A 21,244-nucleotide genomic window follows, 5' to 3' on the forward strand; every position below is an offset into this window, starting at 1 on the left:
TTATTAAGTGTTTAATATTATATGGTAAGTGCTTTAAAATGGTAAATAGTAAATACTTCTGTTATTCACTAAAATTTGGGGAGGCTTTCCTCTGTGCTTTATGTACATTCCCTAACCTTACAACTCTGTAAGGTACATACTGTTCTCTCAGTTTTTCAGATAAGAAAATTGAAGCCCAAAGAGATCAAGTGACTGATCCAAAGTCCCACAGTGAGGGGAACTGAAGATAGGATATTCTTTCTCCTTTTCCTCTTTAAAAAATTATTTTGATTAAAAAAAAAAACCGTATTACTGAAGCATAAGGACATGGGGAGAAATTATGAATCATTCCTCAGCCTGAATAAAATAGCATCATGTTTCATTAAGGCAACAAATATTAGGGACCTACTATTTGCCTGACATTCAAGTGGGGTGGGGGCACACAAGTAGTAAATAACAGACTGGGCAAAGGGCTACCAAGGCAGTACTGTAGTAGATTAACAGGTGCCCCACCATGGGTGGTCCGGAAAAGGCGTCTCAGATGTCTTCCGTTGAGACGTAAAAAGAAACTGTGGGGTGGGGAGTAAAGGGAGGGTGGAGAGGAGAGAAAGGGTTCCTGGCCAAGGGAACCAAAAGCAGAGAAGCTCCAAGTCAGAAAAAAGCAGCGCTTGGCCCGTTGGGGGAATTGGAAGCCAAGCAGTACAGCTGTAGCACAGGCGGGGCCCGTTTACGCCGTGCGTTTTCATCCTGGAAAGGAGTTTAGGTTTTCCAAGTGTGACGAGGCGCTATTAAAGAGTTTTAAACATGGATACTCGATCTGTTTGTGTAGTGTCCTGTTCGTTAGTCATCTTTTCCAAACTATAATACATTTTTTTAAATCCTAAAAATGGTCGTTAAAGCAGTCTAGGACTTAGGTCAATTGCGGTGGTCACTTGACCGCCCGTGAGGAGGCGGCGCGTGGGGCGGCTAGGACTGGGCGTGGCGGGGGCTCAGGAAGGAGGGTGGCCCTACCCCAGCGGGCTCGGCTCGGGGCCTCCGCGGCAAGCTTGGGTCCTTCACCCGCCGGCTCCAGGTAGGCTACTCTTCAGGTAAGCCCCGCCGCCTGCCGCGACGTCGCCGCAGACAGGCACCGCCCCCACTCGTGCGGCATGAGGAGTCCTGCCCCTTCGGGTTGTCTCTAGCCGGCACTGCCCTGCGGGGGACGGCCGAGCCCGCCGCATGTGGCCCGGCTCCCGGACACCTCCTCGGCGTCCTCCCCGCCGGCCGCTCCCGCCCCGACGTCGCTCCGGCACGGCTCGGGGCCCAGAGGCGAGGCGAGGACGCCGGGCAAGCCAGGCAGCGGAACTGACGCCGGCGGGCTTCCGGGGCGGCCCCCGGCAGGTCGGCGGCGGTGGCCCGCAGTCGTGGAGGGGCAGTGGGAGCGTCGGCGGCCGCGGGCGATGCAACTTCCGGACGGGACTCCCCTGTGTTCGCGCCTCACGTCTCCCCTTCCTCTCGCCTAGTCCCGTGCCGTTTTCCGTCCGCGACTCTTCCGGCCCAGAGCTTTCGGAGTGCGGTTGCTCAGGGGAAGCCGTCGCCGCCCCCGCCTCGGGGCCGAGTGAGAGTGTCCGTCGCGCGGCGTCGCCCCCTGGGCCGCCTCCTTGCCCCCAGTGGCGGGCTCCGTTCTCCCTCGAAGCACTCCCCCCAGCTCCATGAATGGAAATCGGCTCCGCAGGTGAGTCAGAGTCTCTGGGCCAGGTAGGGGATGTCACCCAGCTACTGTCCTCTGAGTCTCCCTACTCCTCCCGCCCGGCCCAGGTGCGCGAGGTGAGCGTCGGGCGGGCATCCCCTGGTCTCCCACCCCTCGCCCTGCTCCCCTGCGATCTCCCCGCAGCCCAGCCGCAGCTCCCCGGGGCCCCTGAGTCGGCGAAACTGCGAGGCGGGGAAACGCTTGGAGGGTTTAAGTTTGGGGTTATCTAGGCGGTATTACTCTTTGCTGGAGTACCCTTTTTCTAGACTTTAGAATGGTTTGCCATTGTCTAGTTGGAGTTCTTGTCCTTTAGCCAGTTTGTGTGCTCCGTAGAGGCTGGGCAGCCAGCCAGCTCCCTTACCTACCTCTTAGGGTAGTTGTGAAGATACACTGAGATAACGGGTAACTTCAAATTGAGTTCGAAGGAGGTGTTGGTGCAATGTTAAATTCAACATGGCATTGCTCCCACCCCTCGAGTTCTTTTCTGTTGTTTGTGGCAGCATGGTAGATAGTTTCTGAGGAGCTTGGAAATGTCATAGCAGCCTGGATCACTGCTTATACGAGGAGGTGGATCTTAAAATTGCTGACAGCATTTTTTGTTTCATTCTCTATTCCCTAAAGAAGTAGTTGTCATATTCCTGGAAATTTGGAATTTAAGAAAACTGCTTTATCTTCGGGGGAAGAACAGCAGTCTTGCAGTCGTAAGAGAAAATTGCAACATGGATAATACTTGTCCTTAAAAAAGGAAAAGTACTCTTTATGGTTCTAAAGTAATTAATTCAGGGACAGAAAGGTGTTGCATAACGGTTTGCCTAACAAGTGATCATGCTTGGCATTTTAAATTTGAAAGTATGCTTCAGACGATCACAAGTTCGTAAATTAATTTTCAAAATATTTGCGGGACTGTATTGTTACTAATGGTGTTACAAGTTCCTGAATTCCATATCTCTTTTTGCCAATTTGATATAAGAAAAACTTACGTAAAAGAAACCAGTGACATAACGATAGCTAAGAACTTTATTGAATAGATTGAGTATTAAGTGTCAAATGGATGCAAAAAAGCACTCAAACTGGGGAGGTGAGATGGGGAGAGTTAAAAAAATTTTTTTAAACAAATTTTGTTACATGGAAGTTTCTCTAATCAATTTCTACCATATCTCTTTTTCATGCTCCATTGTTTCGCCTTGCCCCATATCGTCTTAAAAACAGAAAGTCTGTCTGGATTCTGAAAAGATTTAGATTCTTATTCAGTTTTGATTTGTGTATTTCTGAAACTGTCCTGCCCTTTTTAAAAAATTACCATACTGCTGTTTTACTGTACAGGAAATGTGATTATTTGGGACCATAGGTGATCTTTGTACGTAACTGTCCTGTTGTCAAGTCTGGAAAACAAATCATGAAAGTCAGACCCTTTATTAATCATCCTAAAACTTTTAAAGATATTTCTAAAAGTTTTAAAGTTTTGCTTTATCTCCTTAGGGTTTTTCATATGATATTGTGCCCATATACATGGGCATTGTCTTAGGAAACATTTGTTAACATCAGACCACCTAGTCAGCTGGTACAACTAGCCAAGTACGGCTCAGAAAATACATTTTACCTCTTCTTTTTTGGGTGTCCCGTTGCTGAAATAGATACCCATTTAGCTGTCTTCACATTTGAGCAAGTGTGTAGTTAGATTATCAACTATATGCTTGGGTCTCTTGAAAGTAAAGTTTTTTCTTCAGTACAGTTTATACATGATTGAATGTAGCCTAATGAAGATAAGCTATACTTTGGCTCAAGATTGACGTTATCAAAAACAAAATTTTCATTATTTCTGAGACTTATATATAATTGGCATGCTTAGCGTAAAGTTGAAAGCATAGCTGTGCAACTAAATTTTAAATCCATAATTTAGGCTGGTTGTGGTGGTTCATGCCTGTAATCCCAGCACTTTGGGAGGCTGAGGAAGGATGATCCCTTGAGCCCAGCAGTTGGACACCAGCCTAGGTAACATAGTGAGACCTGCCTCTCCAAAAAGCAGAAAAATTAGCCGAGAATTGTGGCACATGTCTGTAGTCCCAGCTACTTGGGAGGCTGAGGCAGAATGAATTGAGCCTAGGAGGCAGAGATTGCAGTGAGCTATGATCGCACCACTGCACTCCAGCCTAGGTGACAGAGCAAGACCCTGTCTCAAAAAAAAAAAAAAAAAAATTCATAATTTGACATATATTTTGATTTTAAAATTTTCTCAAAAGTATAAATGTTCTCAAAAGTCTATTGAGTCAATATTGAACCTTGGCTCTCCAGTTCTATCATAAGTTTTCTTTTGTGTGGAGATTCTCAGGAATCATCTTGTGATAGGATATTTTAAATTCTAGTTGTTTGGTGGATACATAGAAAGCTGTTAAATTTATTTACATTAGGGAACCTCGAATACAAATACCATATAAGTTAGTATTTGTTCTTTCATATGAAATATTTTAAATGCTTTTTAAGGATATCTTGTGCAATCTACTGATTTAATACCATCAGAACTTTGATTTAACAAAAAAAGGCTTAATTAGTTAAAAATTAATCAGCAGTTTAACATCTGTGTCTGTGACTAGTTAGGAGAACATCTGATGAAACACCATTTTCTATGGTCTAATTACTGCTGAACTAAGAGTATAGGTTATGTTTCAGTTCTAAATAAGGTGGAAATAGGGAGCAGCAGAGATGCTTGATGATATTACTTCTCCTGAGTACTCATTTTTTAGGTCCATACTATTCTAGTCTGTGTTTTCAGATAATGTTAGACTAGCGTTTAGGACAGAGGAACTGCACTTTATAATGGAAGAAAAACATTTACTTTTACCTTAAATTAATGACATGCAAATTGTTTGATGTTTGGTGGAAGTTTCATACAGTTTTGCAAAAGTGAATAGACTGTTTCTTTCTTATTTATACTTCTAAATTCGTGTCTGAAAATAGTTGTTTTAGAGTTCTGTGCTTATTTAATAATAAAAGTTTAAAAAAAGTTATTTGGAACCAAGTTCCAAAGGAATAAAAGTTGCATATATGGGAAGCTAGAATTAATTCAAGGTTGGGATATGAATGATGTAGATAAAATTATGGGTTAAAATACCTACTAAAATATATAATGCCATCAGGGTCCAAATTTACTATTTAAAACAATCTTCTTTTTATTTATTTATTTTTTTTGACACGGAGTCTCGCTTGCTCTGTCGCCCAGGCTGGAGTGCAGTGACGTAATATCAACTCACTGCAACCTGAGCCTCCTGGGTTCAAGTGATTCTCCTGTCTCAGCTTCCCGAGTAGCTGGGATTACAGGTGCACACCACCGTGCCTAGCTAATTTTTTGTATTTTTAGTAGAGACGGGGTTTCGCCATTTTGACCAGGCTGGTCTTGAACTCCTAACCTCAGGTGATCTGCCTGCCTCGGCCTCCCGGAAAACAATCTTTTTTAATAACTTTGGGAAATGTTTTTGTCATTATATAAATTTTCTCACTTGTAGTTCTTTGCCTTGGAGAAAAAAAATCAAATTACTGCTCTGTCTGTGGGCATGAATTTTGAAAGTGATAAAAGTTTTTCTACTGGGTTGTCACTTAAATTTTGGCTTGTGCTGCCCTGGAGTGACCATTATGACTTAAAAAAATATGTTTATTGAACTTGACTGGCAGTGGGACTTATAAAATGTGCAAGATTTAGAATGTTTCTTCTCTTTCATTGAAAAGAGATTCCGAGGAAAAACAGAAAATGAAGACATACATAGCTTTTTTTTCTTCTTTCTTTTTTTTTTTTTTTTTTTTTTTTTTTTTTTTTTTTTTTTTTGAGAACGGAGTCCTCGCTCTAGGCGTCGCACAGGCTGGAGTCGCAGTGGCCGGATCTCCAGATCACTGCAAGCTCTGCCTCCGGGTTCCGCCCATTCTCCCTGGCTCAGCTCCTGAGTAGCCTGGGACTACAGGCCGCCCTGGCCACCTCACCCGGCTAGATTTTTTTTTTTAGTAAGAGACCGGGGTTTCACGGTGTTCAGCACAGGAATGGTCTCCGATCCTCCTGACCCTCCGTGACCGCAACGTTCTGGGCCTCCCAAAAAGTGCCTGGGAATTACAGCTGGAGCCCCGCGCCGCTGCTTTTTTTTTTTTCCTTCTAACAAAAAGCTTAAAGGAAAAAACATAATAGATAAACCTTCAAATGTAATTGAGTTAACATGAAACATTTAAAAAATTACCCCATCGATTCTTGTCAGCCTCAATATAACCATTCTTTACATTTTTAAACAAATTCTAAACTAAATCTGTTTAGTTTTTTAAAAAAATTAAGGAATTAAGTTATTTAGGAAAGCCATTAGAATGATATCTAGATGCTAACTCTTTTTGCTTGGAGAAATGTATGTAATGTATGTAATAAGTTGGTAATTTAGAATTAATTTATGTTAGTTTATATCTTCCAATGGGAACATTGCGTTTTTTAGTTACTGCCTGGCCTGACAGTATGCAAAGAGGCCTGGGGCCCTGTAAAGGGGACATTTCTTGGAAGAATTCTCTGTTGTATATGGAAAAACCCTGGCTCAGAGTAGAATTCTTGCCAAATTGTCTAAGCTGATGGATTCTAGTTGAATACCATTTTGCTTTATAATATAGCCATCTAGTTTCACACTGGTTTCTATATTCTTAAAATACTTGAGGGTCTACCTGAAAGGTGAATTAAAATATTAATCTATCAAAACATATTATCTTACAGTAATTAGAGGTAGAATCTTAAAAGTAATTTGTAAGTTTTGTTGTTGCTAATGGGTAGGGGAAAAAATACCAAAGTGATAATTCTGTTTTCAGGAAGGTAAAACTAAAAAGATTATTTAAGATCAGTATCCTTTCCAGACCTGTTTATTCTCAGACTGTTGAGATGAACAGCATTTACCAGACATTCCTACCTTCTAATTCAGTTGTCTTGGATACTGAATAGACCCTCATTCTTGGCTCATTAACAAAACAGATGTGAGAAAGAATATTGTGTGGTTTTTCAGCCATAATGGTTATGCTGTTAGGATACATGAACAGCCTTTCTGTATTTGGAGTTTCTGTGGTTTTCTGCCATTATCTGTGTTAATATTAATGACTTTCTTTGGCTAGCCACTGCTTAAAAAAAAAAAAAAAAAAAAAAAAAAAAAACTATTGAGATTCAGCAAAACCTTGTCACACAACTGATGCATTCTCTTATACATTAAAATGTGGGCATTTTGTGGTTTGGTTACAATAAAAAATTGTGTGCATTAGTCTGAAATGTCAGTTTAAGGAAATGAAGAATTCTTTGTGTTTTTTTTTTTGTTGTTTTTTGTTTTTGTTTTTGAGACAGAGTTTTGCTCTTGTCGCCCGGGCTAGAGTGCAATGGCGGGATCTCGGCTTAGTATTTTTAATAGAGATGGGATTTCACCGTGTTGGCCAGGCTGGTCTCGAACTCCTGACCTCAGGTAATCCACTCGCCTCGACCTCCCAAAGTGCTGGGATTACAGGCATGAGCCACTGCACCTGGCCTAGAATTCCTTGTTTTACGTCAGCCAGTTATTGTATACATCATTTCCAAATTGTCAAGTTCTTGGGAAAGCAGAACATGGTATCTACAGTCTATTGATGTGACATATTTTTAGATTAAAAAAATGTTTTTTGTAGAGACAGGGTCTTCCTATGTTGCACAGACTGGTCGTGAACTCCTAGGCTCAAGTGATCCTCCTGCCTCAGCCTCCCAGAATGCTGCGATTACAGGAGTGAGCCATTATGCCCACCCATATTTTTAGGTTTTTCATTTGTGGAAGAAATTTTACGAGAATATGTTCTCAGTTGTAGGCTTACATAATACTACTTTTGAGTCATTACTAATACTTGGTAATTTTAACTGATTTCTGAATCTTCTAACAATATGAGAGAGACATAGTATTTCTGTGAACTTTAAAAATGGTGAAAGAATAGATTGCAAAATGGGCTCTTGCTAATAACAAGGGAAATGTCCCCTTTTATTTTCAAGGGAGGAAATGCCTTTTAAAAATTGTTTCTCACTCCTGTAATCTCAGCGCGTTGGGAGGCTGAGGCGGATGGATCAGCTGAGGTCAGGAGTTCGAGACCAGCCTGACCAAAATGGTGAAATCTCGTCTCTACTAAAAATACAAAAAATTAGCTGGGCATGGTGGCAGGCACCTGTAATCCCAGCTACTCAGGAGGCTGAGGCAGGAGAATCCTTTGAACTCAGGAGGCGGACATTGCAGTGAGCTGAGGTTGCAGCATTGCACTCCAGCCTGGGCAACAAGAGTGAAACTCCATCTCAAAAAAAAATTGTTTCCCAGCTGGGCGCAGTGGCTGACACCTGTAATCCCAGCACTTTGGGAGGCCGAAGCAGGCAGATCACGAGGTCAGGAGTTTGAGACCAGGAGCCTAACCAACATTGTGAAACCCTGTCTCTACTAAAAATACAAAAATTAGCCGGGCATGGTGGCATACGCCTGTAATCCCAGCTACTTGGGAGACTGAGACAGGAGAAGTACTTGAACCTGGGAGGCGGAAGTTGCGGTGAGCCGAGATCGCGCCACTGCCCTCCAGCCTGGGCGACAGTGCGAGATTGTGAGATTCCGTCTCAAAAAAAGAAATAAATTGTTTCCCTGCTGCCATCTGATAAGCTTAACCCTCAACTGGCTGAATGTTCTATAAGTGATTATTTAATTGTAGTGAGCCTAGTAATAAGTGCAGTATGTTTGGACAGATTCATTGAACGAAAAAGTGGAATTAGCAGGTAGGAGGTTCCTGAAGTTCCATGCTGTTTACTACTTAGCTTTGCAGACTTAACACGTATAAAATCAGAGACAATTCATTAACTTACATTTTGAGATCAACAGAGTATATTTCTTTTTCCGAAACAAAAATGTATTCTTTTTTTTTTTCCTGAGACGGAGTCTTGCTCTGTCACCCAGGCTGGAGTGCAGTGGCATGATCTCGGCTCACTGCAACCTCTGCCTCCCGGGCTCAAGTGATTCTCCTGCCTCAGCCTCCCTGGTAGCTGGGATTACAGGTGCCCGCCACCACATCCAGCTAATTTTTGTATTTTTAGTGGAGATGGGGTTTCACCATGTTAGTCAGGCTGATCTTGAACCAGATCTGACCTCAGGTGATCCACCCTCCTTGGCCTCCCAGAGTGCTGGGATTACAAGCGTGAGCCACCACGCCTGGCCCATAAATGCATTCTTTTTCTGATTATAGGATAATAACCACATGTTTATTACTTTAAAAAACAAACAATATAAGAATGTCTCAAATAGAAGATGAAAATATGATCCTATCCTCCAGATAAAACCATAGTTAACTCTTTCTTATATATCTTCCCAGACATCCATCCGTCTATTTATCATATGAATTGTTTTTAACCTACTTTTTCCACTTAGCAATGCATCATATCTTTCCCATATCATTACTTACATCTGTATAACAGTAGAATTATTTATACTGAGTACATAGCATTTAATTTTATCTGTATATTGATCAGTCTCATTGATAGTGGTTTAGATTTTTTCCAGTTTGTTGTTACTATGACTAAAACTTTGTAAGTATTCTAGTACATATGTCTTTGTATACTGGTCCAGTGCTTGCTTTTGGATAAATTCTTAGAAGTAGAATTGTTGAAATAGGTATTCCATGAATATTAAAGAAAACATTCCCAGTGAATAGCTATAATTTGGTAATTGGCTATAGTATATGTTATAGTTGATTTTGATTTATTCATTGCTTGTTTTTCATCAGTCACATTTGCTGTAGGCTATTGTTTAGCTTTAGACTTTCCAACTGATACATATTGGATTACTAGAAGAGTAAACAACATGGACACATGCTTTGAAAATGTATGGTTTTATGTTTGAAATTTAGTTTGGTTAGTTATTATCTAGTACATACAATAGCTGCTGAAAGAAAAGTTTGATATAGAGAGTAAGTCCACATAGTGCTTTATATTTCTGTGTAGCTATATTTTCAACTCTAGTGGGCAGTACGTGTATTTGTTAAATAACTAAAATATGCTTCACTGGAAGTATAATTCATTATATTGACAGAATTGTTTCATCTGCTAATTTACATTAAAATATCTTCTGGATACTAAACTTGATTAGTATCTATAGAGTTCTGTTCATTGCTTATGCAACAGAATTTCGCTTTGTGCCAAATTGTTTAAAAAACACAAGGTAAAATAATGACAGTGGAAGAAAAATTGACAGTGTGATATAGTGTGAAAAGCATGGGTTTTAGAGACAGATTCTGGCTCTTAAATTAACTGAAATTTATTAATGATGTGTCGGTGTAGGTTTGAGTACAAATGTACTCCTCTTGTAGAGGATGTTGATAGTGGGGAGTCTGTGCGTGTGTGGGGGCAGGAGGCCTGGGACATATGGGTAATTTCTACCTTCTGTTCCATTTTGCTGTGAACCTAAAACCTCTTTAAAAAATAAAGTCTATCAGAAAAAGTTAACTGCTACTTTGGGCAGTGCATTTAATCTTCCTTAACCTTTCTTTTTTTTTTTTTTTTTTTTTTTTTTGAGATGGAGTCTTGCTCTGTCACCCGGGCTGGAGTGCAGTGGCCGAATCTCAGCTCACTGCAAGCTCCGCCTCCCAGGTTTACGCCATTCTCCTGCCTCAGCCTCCCAAGTAGCTGGGACTACAGGCGCCCGCCACCTCGCCCGGCTAGTTTTTTTGTATTTTAGTAGAGACGGGGTTTCACCGTGTTAGCCAGGATGGTCTCGATCTCCTGACCTCGTGATCCGCCCGTCTCAGCCTCCCAAAGTGCTGGGATTACAGGCTTGAGCCACCGCGCCCGACAACCTTACTTTTCTTATCTGTACAATAGGACAGTGAAAAGAGATGACACATGCAAAGGAAATGGCCATTTCTCTCTGTTTTTTTAAATTGTATATGTTTACATAGAGAGTTTAGGATGTAACAATAGGCAGAACTGGATAATGAATACCATGTACCACCCACCCCAAACCCAGTCGTCAACCCATGTCCAATCGCATCTCTTCTATTTTTCCCTCCTTTATGTTTTTGAAGTATATTCTAGACATAATATGGTTTTATTCATGTTTAATAGTAACTATAAAAGTTATGGACTCTTAAAATATACAGTACTATTATCACAGCAAAATGAGAATAATCACTCATAAAATGTTCTAATCATTGTTCAAATTTTTACTTGTCTCACATATTATTTTTTAAACTGTTTGCCTTTAAAAAAAATTTTCTTTTTTATTTTATTGAGATGGAGTCTCACTCTGTTGCCCAGGCTAGAGTTCAGTGGCATGATCTTGACTCACTGCAACCTTCTCCTCCCAGGTTCAAGCGATTCTTCTGCCTCAGCCTTCTGAGTAGCTGGGATTACAGGCACGCACCATGACGCTCAGCTAATTTTTGTATTTTTAGTGGAGATGGGGTTTCACCATGTTGGCAAGGCTGGTCTTGAACTCCTGACCTCAGGTGATCCACCTGCGTCAGCCTTCCAAAGTGCTGGGATTACAGGCATGAGCCACCACGCCCAGCCTAAAAAAATTTTTTGATTCAAAATCCAAATAAGTTCTACACATTGTGATTGATCGATATGTCTTTTAAGTATCTTAATCGTCAAGTTTTCTCTCCTTGTTTTTCTCCTCTGCAATGTATGGGTTGTTTGTCCTTTTAGAATTTTTCACAATCTGGATTTTGCTGGTTCCATCTTTACAATATAATTTAACATTATCCTTTGAATTTCCTATAAACTGCTAGTGGATCCAAGGGCTTGATCAAATTCAGGCTATTCTTTTTGAACTTACTACAGTTGGTTTTTTGTCCCAAGCACTTCACTGGAATTGTTTTTATCAAGGTCAACAAAGACTTAGCTAAACCCGGTAGTTCCCAAATCTTCATTTTATTTCATCCACATCTAATGACATTTTCTTCTTGAAACACAATTTTCCCCATTTGGTTTTCAGGGTACCACTCTCTCCAGGTCCTCCTCTAACCTTGTTGGCTGTTACTTTTCCAGTTCCTTTGCTGTTTTCATTTCCCTAATTTCTAAATATTGGAAGTATCCTGAGGGTTAGTATTCTATATCCATGCCACAGTCTGTCTGATCTCTAATCCAGTGGTTTTAAGTAACATTTATATGCTGAGGACACCTACATTTACACCTCCAGCCTGGACCTCTCCCCTGAACTCCACACTCATCTAATTGCTTACTATTCATCTACTTGTAGACACCTCAAATTTAGCATGTCCTTAAAATCCTCTTGATTTCCTCTCCAAACTTGCTACTATCACTGAGTCTTTCCTATCTCAGTAAATGACGCTTCTGTTCTTTGAGTTGTACAGACCAAAAATCCCTGAGAATGTTTTTCCTCATACCCCATATCTAGTCCATTTAATAATTCCTGTCAGGCCTACCTTCTAAATGTTTTCCACATCCACATCACTCCCCTAACTGTACTACTGTAATCCTAGCCAACATTATCTTTCACCTAGACAGACACATAGCCTGCTGACTGGTCTCCCTGCTTGTACCCTTACATACAATTTTTCATACAGCAGCTGGAGTGATACTTAAAAAAAAAATTTTAAATCAGATCATAACACTTTTTCACTCAGAACTCAGAGGGCTGACACTATCTAACTTCAAGGCTAACTCTAAAGCTACTGTAATCAAGATAGTGTGGTATTGGTGAAAGAAATGACTAATGGAACAGAACAGAGAGTCTAGCGTGGCAGCTTACAATCCCAATTCTCCTTCTTATTAGCTATAAAAATTTTAGGCAAATTATTTCAGTTTTCCTCATCTGTAAAATGATTCCTTCCTTTATAGGGTTGGTATGAAGATTAAATGAGATAATGCATGTAAACGCATTTAGCAGGCCAGGCGTGGTGGCTCATGCCTGTAATCCCAGCATTTTGGGAGGCCGAGGTGGGCAGATCACTTGTTCTCAGGAGTTCAAAACCATCCTGGGCAACATGGTGAAACCCTGTCTCTGTCTCTACAAAAACTTAGCCGGGCATGGTGGAAAATAAAAGCATTTAGCACATTGCCTGAGACATAGTCAGAACTTGATAAATTTTAGAATTTGTGCATTTTCTAATTTGATCTTGACAAGTTTCATAAGAAAGAGGCAGGTCAAGTATTTTCATTTTTTAGCTCAGGAAACAAATTCAGGGAGAGTATTTGGTGACGGTCAAATGATTAGATAATTGGCAGAGCCAGTACTAAGGGCTAGTACGGAATTTGTATAGTATTACTTATCTCAGGCTAGGATAGGAAAGATTATGTCCTCTGAAGAGATTTTTTTAAAAAACACAAAGCGAAATTTAAAAACAAATGATTCAGGCAGCATTTTAGTCTATTTTGTCTACACTGAATAAAAGTTAGAGCAATTTTTTATTCCTGATACAAACTCATTCTTTTGATATATTGTTGGATTTAATTTAACATTTTGTTAGGATTTTTGCATGTATATTCATGAATTAGATTAGCTTATGATTTTCCTTTTTTATAGTGTTTTTGTCAGGTTTTAGTACCAGAATTTTTCTGGCATCATAAATTGTATTGAGGTATGTTTACTTTTTTTCTGTTCTCTGGAAATGTTTTGTATAATATTGGTGTTATTTTTTTCCTTAAATGTTTGGTATAATTCTCTAGTGAAGCCATCTGGATCTGGAATCTTTTTGTATGTGTGTGGAAGTATTTTAAATTGTGGATTTAACTTATTTGGAGGACTTTTAAGATTTTTTTAAATGTAATTTTTAGTTTATTCAGATAATAGTCGTTTGTTAATTTATTGTTTGAATTTTGATTAACAAAGCTGTATTTTGAGCTTCAAAAATTTAATGCTGGACATCACTTAGGTTTCTTTAAAATTTTTTGATAAAAAATGTAAAATATACATATCATTAAATTTAACATCTTAACCATTTTTGTGTATAGTCACTAGTGTTCTGTACATTCACAGTGTTGTGCAACCAATCTCCACAACTCTTTTCATTTTGTAAAACTGAAACTATATCCATTTAACAATGCCCTGTTTGCTCATGTCTCAGCTCCCGGCAACCACACATCTACTTCCTGTTTTTTTTTGTTTTTTTGTTTTTTTTGAGACGGAGTCTCGCTCTATTGCCCAGGCTGGAGTGCAGTGGCCGGATCTCAGCTCACTGCAAGCTCCGCCTCCCGGGTTTATGCCATTCTCCTACCTCAGCCTCCCGAGTAGCTGGGACTACAGGCGCCTGCCACCTCGCCCGGCTAGTTTTTTGTATTTTTTTAGTAGAGACGGGGTTTCACGGTGTTAGCCAGGATGGTCTCGATCTCCTGACCTCGTGATCCGCCCGTCTCGGCCTCCCAAAGTGCTGGGATTACAGGCTTGAGCCACCGCGCCCGGCCAAATTGACTACTCTAGGTACCTCATGTAAGTGGACTCGTATAAATCATACAGTGTTTGTCATTCTGTGACTGGGTTTTTTTTTTTTTTTTTTTTTTGAGATGGAGTCTCGCTCTGTTGCCCAGACTGGAGTGCAGTGTTGTGATCTCAGCTCACTGCAGCCTCCACCTCCCAGGTTCAAGTGATTCTCCTGCCTCAGCCTCCCAAGTAGCTGGTGGCTACAGGTTTGCACAACCACACCTAGGTAATTTTTTTTTGTATTTTTTTGGTGGAAATAATGTTTCATCTCCACCAAATGAGCTCACTGTGGCCTCGAACACCTGGGCTTAAGTGATCCTTCTACCTTGGCCTCCCAAAGCGCTAGGATTCCAGGCATGAGCCACCATGCCCTGCCCTTTCTTCTACTTTCTTTAACTTTGCTTTGCTGTTGGTCTCGCACTCTTTAGGTCTGACTTGTGCTTGCTCATGATCACCTTGGTTTGTGCCCTTTGCAGAACAGTTTTTCAGAGGCATACCGTTTTCTTTGTGTTTATTTTTAATGAAGAGAGGAAATCTGGGGTGATAGACTAAGTTGAAGTGTTAGAAATGATGTCATCTTGCAGAACTAGGTTTTAACCATTATCAGCTGTACTTATAATTCTAATATACTCTGGTCGACAAGGCTTTGGAATACAGCTTATAACTGTGACTCTTGTTTTTCCCCTTCCCCTGGCAGGACCCGCTGGGGCCCAGCCCCTACTCATGGTGCCCAGAAGACCTGGCTATGGCACCATGGGCAAACCCATTAAACTTCTGGCTAACTGTTTTCAAGTTGAAATCCCAAAGATTGATGTCTACCTCTATGAGGTAGATATTAAACCAGACAAGTGTCCTAGGAGAGTGAACAGGTAAGAATCGTGAAACTGCAAAGATCTTTTGCTGTTTTTTTCCTTAGTAGTTATCCATGTTTATCTTGTGTATCTAAATAACAATTACAGTGTGTAACAGTTTGACCAAGAACATCTGGTAATTTGTTTTAAAATTGGTTGTACTTGAGAGGTATGATAGTGGGGAAAAAATCTTTGAAATTATTTTATTATAACATGAGCTTACATTTTCCCTGTGATAATAGAAAAGATCCAAGTTATTTTTACATGCTCCCGAAATCAGGCTGCACATCATGAGCACATCATTTTCCTTGCTGTTAGGTAATATGTCCGTGCTTGCTTTTTTCTCCTCACCTACCTTATGCACCACTTTCATAATGTTCCCTTTAAGATGATGGTGGTGATGATAGCAGTGGGGAGTAGAAATAGTGGTTTCATGTTTTCTTTTCTCCTTTCCCAATTCCCGACTGTTTCTTACTATTATATAGGAATAAGTACAGATGGTATATAAAGATTTATCAGCCTGTTTTCAGTAAGCTTCCTCTCGCCTCCCCAAAATGCCATTTATATTCCTGGATGTGGTTTAGGTAATACAGGAAATATAAGAGGAATTTGTGATTGGATATATACTATGTCTGTTTGGATTTTGTTTTTAAAAAGAAAGCACATTTAAAAAAAACAATGTGATATTCAGGTTAGCATTTTGGTTTCTATGATCCCAGCCTTTTCTTATTCAATAAATGTTATTAACAGTCTTCATTTAAGACATTTAAGAAAAAGAATGTTGTTTCTGTCAAGAAATTTGTAATTTGGTAGAGGAGATAAGATACATAAGAAGTATGAAGGTGTTTTTCTTGGGCTTGTCATCCTAATTGTTAATATTTCTGCTATACCTGAAAATGAATGAGCACTAAAAGACTTTGTGATAACATGTTAAGAAACAACAATACCTATAGGAATGTTGTGATTAACATGTAATGCAGAGTTCTTTGTGAGGTCAGGAAGACTCGTAGAGTATTACAGTTGGAAGGAACCTCTTAAGAAGTTAACTAATCCAATACCCTTTTTATTTATGGCTGAAATCCAGAAAGGTTAAGGGATTTAGTCGAGAACACATGTTTCAAGTAGGAAAGGTGAAACCAGAACTCCAGAATCCTGACTTGGTAGTCATTAGGAAGTATTTTGTAAAGGAAGAAGTTAATCTAAGACAATTGGTAAAATTTTGGTTAGCTGTAGTAAAAACATACGTATAATTTTATTTATTTATTTGTTTATTTATTTATTTTTGAAGGAAGGATAGCAGTAACAAAAGCATAATGGTTAAGAAGAACCAGGTGTATTGAGTGTGAACCAGGCTTAAGGGGAAGGTTTGCTGCATTACATGTTAATTACAACATTCCTATAGGTGTTGTTGGTTTTTTTTTAACATGTTATCAGATACTACTTTAAGATACTATCTGTGAATAGATAGATGACTCCTAATCTTGCCTTTGCCTCTACCTCTTTCCTAAACTTCAGATTGAATGTTCCTAAGGTGAACAACGCAAGTCAAAAGAGTAGTGCCCTACTCTTCTGTGACCTAGTAGTACTTGGTGTATGCTTCCATTATGGCGTTTTTAGTGCATTGTGGTTATTTTTCTCCCTTTCCCTAGTATAACCCCTTCATGAAAAGTAGTGTTTTTTATCATGTTTGTCACCCCATGTCAGCTCAGTGATTGGCACATAATACTCAGTAAAGTGAATGAAATGCTTGTAAAATGGCATGAGTGTGATGATAGGGGACAGGAAAGAAAACTGGATGTTCTAGAGGGCTGTTATACTGGAACATGGGTTTTTCAGTGCCCTACTCTTATCTCCTAGGATCTTAGGCTAGTCTTGGTCTTGGTCTCCCTTCACTATCTTTTATATCTTTCTGTGAGCCGTCATCCACTTATGGGGACTTAACTGACTCATGCTGTACTCTCATGGAGATTCCCTTTTTCTTTTTTCTCAAAACTGTGTCATTAATGTGTAGATTTGAGTGAAGGATAATGCTGACCCTTCTGGTAGATATTTACATTTTAAAAAGGCATTTATTAAGCTGGGCCATGGGCCTGTAGTCCCAGCTACTCTGAAGGCTGAGGTGGGAGGATTACTTAAGCCCAGCAGTTACGGTTGCAGTGTGTTGAGTTTAGCCCAGCAGTTAAGGTTGCAGTGTGTTGAGTTTGTGCCTGTGAATAGCCACTGCACTCCAGCTGGGGCAACATAGTGAGACCACGTATCTAAAAAAAATAAAAATGAAAGGGCATTAGTTAATCTAAGTAAAGATCTGGAGCTTGAGGAAGGTCAATTCAAGTTTTTTTAGTATGCCAGATGAGTTACAAGGAAATGATGTGGTGGTAAAAATATTAAGTAAAAGGAATAGAATTTTTTTTTTTTTGAGATGGAAGTCTCGCGCTGTTGCCCAGCCTGGAGTGCAGTGGCGTGATCTCCACTCACTGCAGCTTCCGCCTCCCGGGTTCAAGCAGTTCTCCTGCCTCAGCCTCCCGAGTAGCTGGGATTACAGGCGCCCGCCACCACGACCAGCTAATTTTTTGTACTTTTAGTGGAGATGGGGTTTCACTATGTTGGCCAGACTGGTCCTGAACTCCGACCTTGTGATCCGCCCTCCTCAGCCTCCCAAAGTGCTGGGATTACAGGTGTGAGCCACTGTGCCCTGCCGGAGCAGAATTGTTTATTACATTTATTCTTTCTCTTGCCTAACATTTTTGGTTTTTTTTTTTTTGGTGGGGGGGTGGGTAAAGGAGAATTTGTGTATTACATATGTGTATATAAAGTTGTATAGCATAGAATTTCATATGTATGTGCTCAATGTATTAAGTTTGTGAGAAAAATATATGTCATAAATTGGTGTGGTACATTCTGGTTTTAACTTACGATTCTTTTGACATCCTTAATTACATTGCGTCTTTAGGTTGCTTTATCTTACATTTTTTTGCCGGTACCAGTAATTTAGATTTGTAATTTAAATGTCTCCAAGTGGGAAGTTTTAAATTTTCTCATTAAAATTTTAATCATTTTATCATGTTTTGAGTTTTTTTTTTTTTTTTAGTATTATTATTATTTTCATTTATTTTTTTTTTAGATGGATGGAGTTTTGCTGTCGTTGCCTAGGCTGGAGTGCAATGGCACGATCTCTGCTCACTGCAACCTCTGCCTCCCGGGTTTAGGTGATTCTCCTGCCTCAGCCTCCTGAGTAGCTGGAATTACAGGCATGTGCCACCATGCCCAGCTAATTTTGTGTTATTAGTAGAGACAGGGTTTCTCCATGTTGGTCAGGCTGGTCTCAAACTCCCGACCTCAGGTGATCCACCCGCCTCGGCCTCCCAACATGCTGGGATTACAGGCGTGAGCCACCACACCCGGCCCAAGTTTTTATAGGAACTGTAGGACTTATTTGGGATTCTAAAAATGGCGTAAATCAGCTTTATACTTTGTTAATAATATTGCTTTGATTTAATATCAACATCTGCAAAACTTATTCCATTTTCTTCAGCTGACTTGCTTTTGTCTTCAGTTTTTACAGTATTACTGCATGACTAGTCAGTTAAAACTTGGTGGTCTTCTGAAACTGGTGTGGTGGCTCAGTTCCTATGCTTCAACAACTGGAATTCTAGACATTAGAAGGGACTAGATAGAACTTAACAATTCCTTTTCAATATTAGCAAAACAGTTAAGGGACAGAATGCAGTGGTTCAGTTATGTCTAATTTAACTTATCCAAAATATTAAATTGTTTTATTTCTTTTTTTAAAAAGTCAGGGTCTCAATCTGTCTCCCAGGCTTTGAGGCCCAGTGGCACAGTCATAGCTCACTGCGTTCTCAACCTCCTGGACTCAAGTGATCCTTCCACTTAAGCCTCCTAGCTGGAACTACAGGCACCACCACACCAAGATCATTTTTAAAAATTTTTATTTACAGGAGACGAAGTCTCCCCATGTTGCCCAGGCTGGTTTTGAACTCCTGAGCTCGAGTGATGCTCCCAAAGTGCTGGTATTACAGGCAGCTACTCGGGAGACTGAGGCAAGAGAATCTCTTGAACCCGGGAGGCAGAGGTTGCAGTGAGGCGACATCATGCCACTGCACTCTAGCCTGGCGACAGAGTAAGATTCCGTCTCAAAAAAAAAAAAAAATTTTATATTGTTGCCTTCTATAAAGTCATAGTTATTCTCTTCTTAGTGACTTAAATTTTTTAATACTTAAATTAACATGCATGAAGTTTTTCTTGTCCACATGCCGCATGAACAAATATTTGGCATTAAGGCATTAATCATCATAGTAGAAAGACATAGCCAAACAATTGCCCCTTTAGTTGGAGTCCTCTTAGGCACAATATCCAGGAAATGCTGGTGAATCATTTTGTGGGTCAACCTTTCTACAAATTTATTCTTTAGATTTTCTGTCCATGGCTTTTTTTGTCCTTTCCTCACTCCGTTTTGTGTTGGAGGACAAGTGGGGGAAGGAGATTCTTTCCTTCCTCCTTTTCCCCCTATTAAATGATTTTGATTGAAAGTAAGCTTTTGGTAAAAGAGTATGTATGTTAAGTATATTTCAAATGTTACTAGTTTCTAATAGGTGAATGGTTTCCGTATTTTTAGAAACATTATGACCCAGAGTATAAATTCTGTAACTTGAGACTTTATGCTAGTTTGTCCAACCTCTAAATATACCTTGAATAGATAGTATATGTATTTATTCAAAACCATTAAATAATGGAATAGATACATGTTAAATATTATATATACAGCATGATTATAACTACATTATTTTAAAACATGAATAAAAATTTGAAGGAATCTTAAAATAGTAGTAGATTGTGATTGCATTTTTATTTTATTTATTTATTTTTAGACAGAGTCTTACTCGGTCACCCAGGCTGGAGTGCAGTAGTGTGTTCTCAGCTCACTGCAACCTCCGCCTCCCAGGTTCAAGCGATTCTCCTGCCTCAGCCTCCTGAGTAGTTGGAATTACAGGCGCCTGTGCCCAGCTAGTGGTTTTTTTGTTTGTTTGTTTGTTTTGAGACGGAGTCTCTCTCTGTCTCCCAGGCTGGAGAGTTCAGTGGCGCCATCTCGGCTCACTGCAAGCTCTGCCTCCCGGGTTCACACCATTCTCCTGTCTTAGCCTCCCAAGTAGCTGGGACTACAGGCGCCCGCCACCACGCCCAGCTAATTTTTTTGTGTTTTTGGTAGAGACGGGGTTTCACCGTGTTAGCCAGGATGGTCTCCATCTCCTGACCTCATGATCCGCCCGCCTCGGCCTCCCAAAGCACTGAGGTTACAGGCATGAGCCACCGCGCCCAGCCTAATGTTTGTATTTTTAGTAGAGACGGGGTTTCGCCATGTTGATCAGGCTGGTCTCAAACTCCTGACCTCAGGTGATCCACCCGCCTTGGCCTCCCAAAATGCTAGGATCACAGGCGTGAGCCACTGTACCCGGCCATGGTTGCATTTTTTTGGCTCAGCTTTCTTTTACAAATTAAACATCATTTTTACTACTGTTACTGTTAATATTCTATGATGATTAATAGCATGCTAAATATTTCTGCATATTTCATATTGATACAATGTTTAATACTGATGATTGAGTTTTATTTTATTTATTTATTTTGAAACAACAGGGTCCCGCTCTGTCACCCAGGCTGGAGTGTAGTGGCACGATCACAGTTCACTGCAGCCTTGACCTCCCCGGGCTCAAGCAATCCTCCCACCTCAGCCTCCTAGGTAGCTGAGACCAGGAGCATGCCTGGCTAATTTTTCTACTTTTTGTAGACACAGAGTTTTGCCATGTTGCCCAGGCTGGTCTCAAACTGATGGGCTCAAGACATCCACCCATCTTGGCCTTTCAAATTGCTGGGATTATAGGCGTGAGCCACTGCACCCAGGCAGATGATTGAATTTTAGAAAAAAGTAAATCTATATTGATCCAATTTTGGCTTTTCAAATAGAAATCTCAGAGCAGCAATGTGTTTAAAGAAACTCCTTGGCCGGGCGCGGTGGCTCAAGCCTGTAATCCCAGCACTTTGGGAGGCCGAGACGGGTGGATCACGAGGTCAGGAGATCGAGACCATCCTGGTCTACACGGTGAAACCCCGTCTCTACTAAAAAATACAAAAAACTAGCCGGGCGAGATGGCGGGCGCCTGTAGTCCCAGCTACTCGGGAGGCTGAGGCAGGAGAATGGCGTAAACCCGGGAGGCGGAGCTTGCAGTGAGCTGAGAACCGGCCACTGC

General features: G+C 40.5%; 1 protein-coding gene across 1 annotated transcript in view; it reads left to right on the top strand.

The window, feature by feature from the left end:
- Positions 1–1,336: 1,336 nt before the first annotated feature.
- AGO3 (argonaute RISC catalytic component 3) overlaps positions 1,337–21,244 on the top strand; it is a 129,996-nt gene continuing 110,088 nt past the window's right edge. The window contains exons 1-2 of the mRNA XM_017884480.1: positions 1,337–1,693; positions 14,828–14,999. Of these exons, the coding sequence (XP_017739969.1) occupies positions 1,675–1,693; positions 14,828–14,999 (191 nt within the window). The 5' untranslated portion in view covers positions 1,337–1,674. The remainder of the gene's footprint in view (positions 1,694–14,827; positions 15,000–21,244) is intronic.

The sequence above is a fragment of the Rhinopithecus bieti genome, unplaced genomic scaffold (assembly GCF_001698545.2).
Source record: "Rhinopithecus bieti isolate Rb0 unplaced genomic scaffold, ASM169854v2 scaffold_13029, whole genome shotgun sequence".
NCBI lineage: Eukaryota > Metazoa > Chordata > Mammalia > Primates > Cercopithecidae > Rhinopithecus > Rhinopithecus bieti.